This window comes from Osmerus eperlanus, chromosome 28 (assembly GCF_963692335.1).
Source record: "Osmerus eperlanus chromosome 28, fOsmEpe2.1, whole genome shotgun sequence".
Taxonomy (NCBI): domain Eukaryota; kingdom Metazoa; phylum Chordata; class Actinopteri; order Osmeriformes; family Osmeridae; genus Osmerus; species Osmerus eperlanus.
This window is the reverse complement of record NC_085045.1, coordinates 4,805,304-4,816,222: the sequence shown is the minus strand read 5'-3', so window position 1 is coordinate 4,816,222 and position 10,919 is coordinate 4,805,304. Positions and strand designations below refer to the sequence as shown.

Sequence of the window (10,919 nt, the reverse complement as noted above, 5' to 3'; positions counted from 1 at the left end):
AAAGAGGATAGATTTGCTGATATCCCACAGTAGAAAATGAACTGAGGTAGACTACCGGTGTGCTTTTTTTGATGCGGTGTCTTCTCTGCAGCGCTTGAGGAAAAGAGGTGGGAGAGAGAGAGAGAGAGGGACAGGAAGAGAGAGGGACGGAGAGAGAGAGAGAGAGAGAGAGAAGGGGGGGGGTAGTGAGAGTGCAATCAATAATTGTATTTCATTGAGTGATGCAGGCAATTCTGTCTAATGGAACAATCTACTTAAAGAAGGGTGAATGACGTGAAACATCACGACATATTGTTGCAGATGAGGATCCCCTATAGCTTTCAATTATTATATGTATTGCATGATCCGGAGCTTAAATTCCTCATGAAACATCTGCATTTATGTAGACCTTGATCTATCTTTTTGTACTCAAACTACTTAGCGTGTGTGCGTAAACTGCAAAATAGCCTACTGTCGCTGTCCACGGTTCTGAAATCGGAACTGGAGCATCCCGGAAATTAAACGCATTCCATTGTGTGTGTGTGCAGTTGTACTTTTAATTAATGCACTAGTACTATAGTAATCAGCAAACACATGAGAAACTGATAAAGAAAATTGTAATAAAATAAAACTATTCTTTATAGATGACATTTCTTTCTTTTTTAACTTAATCAAATTATCTTCGGCATCTTCCAAGGGTGAACTAGGAAGGCTAATCAAAATAATTTAAATTTGCTGTTGATTTTTGGTGATAGATAGATATTAAGATGTATTCCACCCCTCTAAAGTGTGCTTAGTTTAGTCAGGTGGTCTAACCCTGGTAAATGGTAGCTGCCAGCCTTTAATTTAAAAAGCAAGATTGCAGGGCAGACTTTTCTCCAGGGCGGTGAAGTCGTCCCACTGCACAGTGGAATAATCCATGCACAGGATGCCATACATCACCCCCATATCTACACTGAGTGAAGCCATTTAGAACACAGAGATCCCACAGTACAAAACCCCTCATATTAATAGTTGATTACTTACTGCTCAAGAAATTGTGTCTGTATACAAAGACACGGGTCAACCTTGCCTGTTAGCTTCTATCCGTTTCAGGGAGTCTAAACCTCAGCTTAGCATGTATATTTTATTTCTACCCGTTACAGAGTATCACAGAAAGATTATGCAATGACGCTACAATAGTTACATAATACAACACTCCCCGAGATAAGTAGGCTCTTCAGATAGCTCCCTCACCATCTCACAGTCTATGCTTGTTATGTCAATCCCTACCGCTCCTCGAGCCCACGGGTTTAAAGACGGTCACAAAGAGAGAGGATAGGACCTGATGCAACCACTGGCTCACTCTTCTTCACAGTCTACGCATGAATAAAGACTGCCAACCCTCACCCAGAACTACCCAGGGATAAGCAGCAGAAGCCAGATGCAAGGCCCCCCCCCCCCCCAAAAGAGCCCATAGACGCCATTACGTATGGTGTACCATATAAATAAATCAGGCTCTGTCTTGTCGTTGAATGTATCACAATGCCGTCAGGGATAGTAGTAGTCAGGGACTCCGATAACTTCCGTAACTTGAGTTCAGAGGGTGTCGTTATGGCATGAATGTGATTAGGACACTTTCATTGGCCTTCTTATGTGCACTGGTGTGTTGCTATGTCAACACATAGGAGCAGGGACACTGACATAAAGCGCGTTTGATACTGCTGCAAAAAAAGACCAGCCACAGAAGGGAAAATACCGTGCACACAGATGCATTCACAAGTGCAGATTTGCCAACACACAGACACAAGTACAAAAGAGAGGCTTCTCTCTTTGTCCCCGGAATCGGACGATTCGCTGAGCGATGACCTGAGGGCGGGGACACTCTCTGCTCTTCATTCAGAGCTGGACGACAAAACCTCCTCGGGCCATAAGATTCCATTTACGACTGCCGGAGAGCCAAGGAGCACTTAGCTTAATGTACGGGGCAGGGCAGAAAGCCCCTCACCCACACGCTCTAGGACGCACATTACCCTCATGAGCAGTCACATGCAGACGCAATAGATTCGTAACATTCCATCATTCCACATTCAAATGCACACATATATTATCTTTGATAACAGTGGCCGTCAAGTAGGGGTCAATAAGTGTCGGCGGACTGGTGCAGCATTTGGCTGCAGTCATTTAGTATCTCAGCTACGTCCGGATGATCACACAGAGATAGGGACATTGATGATAATTGCTTTTTGCCAAGTGGAGAGGGAGTAAAACCCATTTTCACACGGCTTTTCCTCTCAGTTATGGGTTGTGGATTGTTGCTTCATCACTGACAGTACCGCTCATCCTCTCTCTAGCCATATTCTCACACAGACTCACTCATTGTTTACTATTCCTCCGCACCGGTTGTCTGGTTAAAGAAGCACCCTGCAAGCAAAAAGGACACATTGCTGTGGCGCAGTGATGGATTGGTGGAGCCCAAGGGGGATGTCCAGTATCATCAACATGGAATGAAAACTAATCTGAAACCAGCAGGTGGCTAAGGGAAGCGTTTGGCAGACTGTTAGAACAGTTTTCTCCAGTGAGAGGTCACCGCTAGCGTATGAGAGGAAAATGGGTTGATATCATTATGATTGATGGCAGCACATTGTTCTTTTTGTCAGGAGTTATGGCTGTCTGCAGACAGATCTAATTGGAAATCGATTGTAGACGGTGAAAAGTTTGAAGAAAGTTTGTTATTTTGTCTGTTAGGTATAACATGACTGTAACTGAGCCAAAACTGTATAGAATACATATACTTGTAGAAAAGGAGTGGAATAACATACAGTAACCACTGGTTTTATTCATCACACGGTATCAAGTAAACGAAGCAAACACCTGGCTGCACTGCTAAAACATTAGTTTCTATTCTAGATTTCCATCATGCACCAGAGCATTATTTTGTAATTTCTGTCCTGTCTACCATTTTAAGGTCTTGAATAGTCTAACTCGCCTAGCTAAAATACCAGGGGATGAAAGTCAATGGACTGTGATTATTGTCCTGGAACAGATTGAACCTCTTAGAGGCAAGAAAAGGATGTGAGCAGAATCCCTTTTCCACTTTGCAGGTGCTTTTCTGCACTCAAAGGAAGGTGGATTCAACAAAAGTAAGCCTAGTGGAGGAATTAATCCAACCCTCATCAACTGTAGTTTGGAATATTTTCCCACAACAGGAATAAGAGACAGAGATCTTTTAGAGGAGCCAGTGAATAGCTTGTTCTACGACCTGTCTTAATTTAACAAAGAGCAGGAAATCTGCTTCTACATACTTCGATGCGAAAAATCTAAAAGATAATGTGGCGATATAAACCCCTAAGCTTTCTAAACATGTGCATATGCTGTAAAATGGAAATAGGTAATCTGTGTAAAGCTATTGACTTCTACTTAGGAGGAACTGATCCACAGGGTTCAGAGCAACAGGGATTATCCTCTCTGTGCATCCATGATCAAAGTCAGCTGCTACCAGTCCGACATGGAAATGTCACGATTTGCAGTGTTGAAATATTATTTATTGAGTCCTAGCAAGCCACAGTCTGTTCTATAGGACTGCATTTATTTATTGAAAAGTGCTATATACTGTCTAAATGCAAATTTGTGACTATGACAGATACAACTCTGTAGTGTCTGATATCAGTGTTTGCTTTTTTTTATTTTTTATTATTGTGTCCTTGTCAATGTCTTAGGCAAAGCACAATACTGGAGGTCCAGATGCCAACTTCTATTTCGACACTCCCATTCCCCGTTGATTAAGAATGTCCAGATGCTTCTTTTTTTTTTATCTTGACGGAAATCATTGCAGTCACTGACACATATGGCACGACACAGGGTGTTTCTGCACAACTCTCTAACTCAAACACTGCCCACACATCTCGTGACTGTGATTTTAGCCGACAATGGCTGACAGTGCAGTATCCTCAGTACCCAGCCAGGTCGTGAGGACGCCCCAGTCCAAATGGAACCCAGGCAGTGCTGCCATGGCCGAGAGGGACCATATGGCTCCACTGTCTGGAGTCTGTTCCAGCCCGGAATGGCCTCGGTCACATATCTGGAGCTTAATGCTATTAAGTGCCCGGCCTTGCAAGGAATTAGCTGTCTTTCCTTGTATGTGTGATGAACCAACGGGTTGGTAGCTACCTTCCTGGCCCAAAACCACAGACATGGCAACAGGCAGGTTCTCAGGATGGTGGTATTCCCCAAGAACTTACACTTACTTCAGAAGGGTAAGACTGCTTATTAATTAAACATGTGGGTAGTTTGCTTCAATGCATTTTTACTCATAGCCTCATTAAAAACAGATGAAGTAGCCTAAAGACACTAATTCAACATCTGACTGATTTAAAATGGTATTGCTAAAATGAATAGGTTTACTCGCTTTACACAAGTGACAAATCAGATGGGAATTGTGTCTCACATAGCTATAGCTCACTTGAATGAAATGAAGAACATTGGAACAGGCTTAGCTAACGCAAGCTAGCTAGGCTACACAGTAGTTCGCTAGGCTGGTTGTGACTGAGGTACATGATCACAGATTTTGACTCATTTTTGACTCATTGACTACATTTTGTTAAGGCTAGCTATATACTTTGAAAGAGAAACCACCACATCAACATCAGTATGAAATTAACAATATTTGGGGGGATAGAATACTTAGTTTTAAAGTGGTAGGGTCCTCGTTTGAATACTATTAAAGCTTCTTTAGCCAGAAATGACTAGCATAGCCCGCTGAATCAGAAATCAACTCATCTCACTTAGCGTTGTTCCGCTTACTAACAGTGTTACCACGGAAACATACGCTGCCCAATCAAACCCGATTTGGCGGGACGATTAGAAGGGGTAAGCCAATCAGATGGTTCCTTATTCCGGAGTCGTTCAGTTTGAAACGCAAGGCAAGCCATTTGAAACTGTCAAGACAGCTAAAGTTGCAAACACAAAACACGGAACGTGCTGGCAGATACTCTAATCTAAAACTCCACGGTAATATATTTGAAAATATAAATATCCAATAGGCTAGCTCACAGTACCAAAGTTCTTTATAGCAATCTAGCTATTTAGCCAGAAGTGTAAGGCTGGCAACTCGTTAAGTACAGTACTGTAGTAGCTAGAGCTAAGTATCTAGCCGCTAAACAGTATACTGTACACTACCAGATACGTTCCTACTTATCAACAATAGCTTGTTCAGCGTTTTGGAAGGCTTATTATTATCTACCTGAGTGCTTAGCTGCTGACTACGTTGGCTACTGGCATTCGCTTGTGCACCGAACATTTGTCTTTATGTTTCTTTCTCTCTCAGATGTCCTCAGACGAAGGGGAGCCCAGCAGTCCAGTCCTACCAAGGGACTCGGATCGGGGCAGTTCGGTCTCTTCTGAACTGCAGGTAAACACAGAAAAGAATCGTAGAAGTCTACTGAACTGTAGCAACAGGAGCTAACTGTATCCCAGGTCTACCTTATTGAGCGATGTAGCAGCGTCTCTATGGCATTTAACTTACAAACCTCATATTAACTCAATACTGTCGCATGTATTCACATGAGAAATTAAACATGCCCATGTCTCTTGTCTACGTCCGGTTAACAGGACGAGTATGAGGAGCTCCTGAGGTATGCTGTGGTCACTCCCAAATTTGAGCCCCATGCCACATCCCAACTACAGCTCCTCTGTGCTTCTCATCTGTCTGCGGGCAGACCGAGTTCCCGTGCCAACGATGATGCTAGATCTTATCGCTCTGCAGGTACCGTGGCCTGGGTCTTTCTCGCACAAACACCCCACGCACACAGACCCACTGGCACGCGCTTGTTGCACTAAGCTGTTCCGACACACACAGCTTGGGGCTGTCCACAGCGCCATTCAAATGATCAACTGTCATAACGATTTAGCTTCTGTTCAGAAATGTGAAAAGATGCTGGGCAGCCTGCGAATGTTTATGACCATTGCAGATATGTGATATCGGTGTATTATTATTATATTTTTCTCCGTTCCTTTTTTAAGTCCTCTCTACAAAGATGTTTTTGCCCTACAATTGTGCTTCAGAGCTTCAACAGTCATTGAACGGCAGAGTGCAGGGATATAAAAAGCAACCAGAGGTTTCTGGCTGGTAATGAACTGCTGGCATCCTTCCCAAACTGCTAGTACAGATTGTCTTTGCCCTGTGCAGGATTTAATTAAGATATTGACAAAAATGCATTCCTGGACAAGGAGCCAGAATCATCTTACTTTCGCATCCTCTCCCTCACTGTCGTGCCAATGGCTTGTTCTGTCTCTCTCTCAAACACCTACTCTCCCCACTGCCAGGTTCAGCATCTGAGGTGGAGGATGGGCGACATAGCAGGGAAGTGAGATCAGCGAGGGCCTCCCCTCTTATAACGGACCCCTGCACTCACCCGCCAGCCTCACAAGGTCAGTGCCCATCAAACATGGGGCCACACTTATCATCGCACCACTTCTATATGGATCGGTGCATTACTCGGAGACGTTGTTTACCTTCCAGGAGAGGAGATGGCCGGCAGGTCATCGGCGGCGTCGGACGCGCTCTCCGACCGACAGCAGACGCCGTCTGAGAGGTCCCGGCACAGCAGCCCAGCTCCCCTGGTCACCGTGGTGACGGACCTGTTTATCTCCGAGGAGAACATGGGCAAGATGGAGAACATTCTAGACACGTGGGGAGACAACCTAAAGGTCAGGAGCGCCCATCCGTCATACCTCTGTCGCCGACGTAGACGATGTCTGCGGAGGGGGGGGGGGTCGTGAGCTGTAGTCCTGTCTGTGTGTGTCCCTCAGGCTAACGTGCTCACGGAGCTGAGGAAATGGAAGGTGGCCTTTGTGGAGCGGCACAAGCTGGAGCTGAGGAAGGAGAGGGACACGCACGCCGCCCAGGTGGCCGGCCTCAACGCCGAGATGGACAGCATGAGGGAACTGCTGCAAACGTACGAGACCTCCAACCAGAGGAAGGATGAGGTGTGTGTGTACACACACACACTGTCTTTGATGCTTTTGTTAGTACATACTGGAGTGGCTACTTAGTCAGTCCAGTCCACAGCACTTGGGCTAAATAGAAATGGGCTACATTAAATGTTTTATTAAATTGTATTTAGATCATTACTGATATGGGCATTTAGCTCCCTGTTTGAGAGTTCTCCCAGTAGCATCGTTAGTGTGATAAGTGTATGATGCAGTGTAACTGCTGTAGGTGATAGTGAACCTGAGCCAGGCGGTGGACAGACAGAGGGAGAGGCTGGAGCTGATGAGAACCTTCACCCACTGGAGACTTCAGCACAGCGAGGCCAGGGATGAGGTGAGGGGCCTGGGCACGGAGGGGAGGGTGTGGTGGGTGTTTTAGACTGCACTGGGGGCCTGAGCCATGTCTGTTGAATTGTGATTGACGTGGGAAGCATCGTGGGGGTGTACACGCACAGCACACGCTATCGTCTTAATGTCTTACGTTCCAGTTTTCGATCGCCTGTGTTTTCGTCTGAGGAGTCAGTCGGTTTTAACCCGCATGTTCCGTCTGAGAGATGGCTTCATCGAAATGTATCTAGGGAGCTGTGCCTTGACACCACTAGATTACTGTCAATGCCGTTTAATGGCTTATGCAAATCCCGTATCTCTGCATGACTTGCCAATCCATGCGTTACAATGTCACCGCACATCGAACACTCATACATCCCGGATTTTCCTGTGACGGAAGTGTTAAGAATGTTAAATCCAGACAATCACGTTAGTGCGACGGTATTCATGCCCCTGAAAGACGGGTGAACAGAAATGGATAAAGAGACAAGAAGAAATAGCGATTCAAGGCTTGTTCAAGGTATTTTATCAGTAGAATCTTTTCTATAAGAGCCAAGTTAACGACCCCGTGCGTTTGCCCCCTGGCGTGGCCAGGTCCAGCGTGGCCGGCTGGCGGAGCAGCACTACCACCTGCAGCTGAAGAGGAAGGTGTGGGCAGGCTGGCACTCCCTCATCCAGGCCAAGTGGAAGGAGCGTGTGGAGCGGGCATGTCGCGCCAGGGCGGAGGAGGTCTGCCTGCGCATGTCCACCGACTACGAGGCCAAGATGGCCGAGGTGAGGAGGGAGTGGGAGAGCGTGCTTGGCCCACTGATTCGACCTTAATACTTTTATTAATATAATACAAATTATTATTTAAAAGAATATTGATTTCAGCTTTACTAGACCTGAAATATGCAGTTATTGTTGTCACCGTATGTACCGTCATTTTAAAACAGTTACCCTGTTCTAATGCGCCATAAAGAAAAGCTAAAATGATACAGCGTATATCGCTGAACGGCTCCCAGAATAGGCCCCATGTGTGTGGAGTGGAGCCGCACACCTGACAGCTTCTGTTTAAGCCAAATGTGCCATGTGAGCGTGTTTCTGTAAATCAGCCTGTGCAGAGAGGTTGATAATCTTGATGAATAATTGCTGCACTAAAGCAGTCGCAGTGAGTGAGCTTGATTGATGGAGACTGCAGTAAAATCCCAGTGTTGGGTGTAAGGCGATGCTAGCTGGCTAGTGGGACTGACATGTAGAGAGAGAAGGGAGGGAGGGAGGGAGAAGGAGAGAGAGAGAGATGGGGAGGGAGGGGTAAATAAAGACGGTCTTCAGAATGAAGAATGGGGAGTGTTATTGACTAAACCAGACACGCTTGGACAGAAGCCAGGGTGGAGAGAGGGAGAGGAAGATGGAGGGTTATTGCACATGGAGAACGACGGCCAGACCAGAGGGGATGGACCGGCTAGGAACAGTTTAGAACATGTCAAGATCCTCGCCGGATTCATCAGCAATCACGCATTCTCTCGCCGCTAACACTGCACGAGTTTTCAAACACAGGTGACCTGGATAATGATTTATTTTTTATTTATTTTTTATGGATATTTTTCTTCCCGTCTCCCCCTCTTTCTCTCTGCCTTCCCTCCCTCTCACTATTCACCAATCCCCCCCACCCCCCCTCCCAAGCACGTGGAGGCGTTGGAGAAGGCCCAGGCTGAGATTCAGAGGCTGCGCCTGGAGAGGGGGCTCTACGAGGACTCCATGAAGAAGGCCTTCATGCGGGGCGTGTGCGCCCTCAACGTGGAGGCCCTCAGTATGTTCCACTCTGGGGAGGGACGCGGCCTGGAGCTCGGCCTGCACGGTCAGTACCAGGACCACACCAGGCTGGTGCACGCGCACCTCTGTTGCGTCATTTGAATCGTGAGCAAATATCACCTGTGTGCATCTATTTATTGTTATTCGTAATTTGTTATACCTGTGGTAATTGAGTTGAGCAAGTTTCCGATCCCGTGCAATTTAATCAAATTCTCATTTGCTCATTTGGATGCCGAAATGTCAAAAGTTATTATTTTTGCTGTCGTCCTGTAATTGAAGGGACCACAGCCAATTGTAGAAGATGAGCATGGTGAGATGTGATTAAACTGAGCTTATCTGATGATCCTGTTACCTGCCCAGTCATGACTCAGCGAGACAGCCCTAGCCCCGGAGGTGTTCCTCCCCATCCTCACAGACACTCATTCTATTGGCTGTCCTGCAGATGCTCCTTTCCCAGGGGATGATCCTGGCTCCGGATCATTGGGCCACCTCCAGCCTCGTTCCGCCTCCACGCACTTTAGCCCAATCAACTTCGACCCCCCGGCGCCTGCGTCCCACAGTGAAGCAGAGGAGACTGTGAGGCTGACACACACACACACACACACAAACATGCATTTATTTCTACAAATATCCTCTGATTCCACTGACATGGCCGCTCATTTGCTGCAGTTTCGATTTTTTCTTTCATTATACCCGACTTCATATATCACGTAAAAGGAAGCTCTGAAACTATGTGACCAGTACATAGTGCCTAGTATTTGTGGTACATACAATTCTTTGATTTCTTAAATCTCTTTTGTTTGATATGTCTCTTTCTGATCTCTCTCTCTCCCTCAGTTGGGCTCCAGTGCACCAGTGTCCAGGGCCGAGGCCTTGCCCTCCACTCATGTAATCCACAGCTCCCTACCACCAGGGGGCAGTGCCTGCTCCCACAAACAGGTTGGTCCTCTCCACCAAGCAAACGTAGCTCATCCACAAAACACTCCTCCTTCCCAACTTATTACATTTGACCCCTCACTAGACATTATAGGTGAAATTAAAGCTCGCGTGACACAAAAGATCATCGAATTGTTTGGGTGAGCGTGTTAAAAATAATGTATATTGTTAGGTCTCTGTTCCATAACATGCTTGACCACTGCTGGTCATGTTGTGTTTCAGGTCGGTACGCGGGTGGTCACCTCCGGCCAGCAGAAAGCCTCCAGGACAGTGAGCGCTCGCATCACGGCGCGCTCTGACCTCGCCAAGTCCATGCGCCTCCCCAGCAACCTCCAGGTCATGGGCGTGGCTCCGCCCATGAGCTCCGTCATCGTGGAGCGCCATCACCCTGTCACTCAGGTACAAGGCCACCTAGGATTCCCTTACTGTGCGTCTGGATGGTCAAGACTTGAGATACCATATCACTCATAGGAAAACTAATCTGAATGCTTTGTAAAGGCCTTGATACAAGCATTTTATGTTCTGGAAATTAACACTCTATTTTATATGCGAGACTGGCTAGGTATCCTTGAATAAGTGTTTGTCTCTGCTCTCTCTCTCTCCCCCTTTCCTCCAGCTCACTGTGGGTCAGGCCACAGCAGCCAAGTTCCCCCGCTCCTCCCATCAGGGGCAGGTTCCCTCTGGCTCCAAGAGCTCTTCCAGAACACACTCAACCTGCCATGTGCACTCCATCAAAGTAGTGGAGTGAACACACACACACACACCACACACACCCACATCACAGACAACATATCACACCACCTGCTGGAATACTATTCCAAGAAGTCACTCTATTGCTGTATGACATTTACGTACAGTTTTCACACACACACACACACTATTACTGTACCTCAGGTTGATATGAACCAATTTGG

The 10,919-nt window shown here is 46.5% G+C and overlaps 2 protein-coding genes across 2 annotated transcripts in view; one reads left to right on the top strand and one right to left on the bottom strand.

The window, feature by feature from the left end:
• The window catches only part of sv2ca (synaptic vesicle glycoprotein 2Ca), a 16,856-nt gene extending 15,929 nt beyond the window's left edge, over nucleotides 1-927 (bottom strand). Inside the window, exon 1 of the mRNA XM_062454080.1 lies at nucleotides 852-927. Within this exon, the coding sequence (XP_062310064.1) occupies nucleotides 852-927 (76 nt within the window). The remainder of the gene's footprint in view (nucleotides 1-851) is intronic.
• Nucleotides 928-4,841: 3,914 nt separating this feature from the next.
• Nucleotides 4,842-10,884, top strand: poc5 (POC5 centriolar protein homolog (Chlamydomonas)). Its single transcript, XM_062454671.1, has 13 exons — nucleotides 4,842-4,968; nucleotides 5,285-5,368; nucleotides 5,569-5,722; nucleotides 6,283-6,387; nucleotides 6,479-6,666; nucleotides 6,769-6,945; nucleotides 7,178-7,282; nucleotides 7,870-8,049; nucleotides 8,941-9,115; nucleotides 9,512-9,645; nucleotides 9,907-10,008; nucleotides 10,228-10,404; nucleotides 10,622-10,884. The coding sequence occupies exons 2-13, from the start codon at nucleotides 5,285-5,287 to the stop codon at nucleotides 10,751-10,753; spliced, it is 1,713 nt and encodes a 570-aa protein (XP_062310655.1). The 5' UTR covers nucleotides 4,842-4,968; the 3' UTR covers nucleotides 10,754-10,884.
• The last annotated feature ends 35 nt before the right edge of the window (nucleotides 10,885-10,919 follow it).

What these genes read in the sequence shown, in the direction of transcription:
- poc5 (XM_062454671.1), top strand. Translation starts at nt 5,285, where the DNA reads ATGTCCTCAGACGAAGGGGAGCCCAGCAGTCCAGTCCTACCAAGGGAC. An exon ending in CGTGGGGAGACAACCTAAAG is followed by an intron (nt 6,667 to 6,768) that starts GTCAGGAGCGCC and finishes TGTGTCCCTCAG; the next exon opens with GCTAACGTGCTCACGGAGCT. An exon ending in ACAGCGAGGCCAGGGATGAG is followed by an intron (nt 7,283 to 7,869) that starts GTGAGGGGCCTG and finishes TGGCGTGGCCAG; the next exon opens with GTCCAGCGTGGCCGGCTGGC.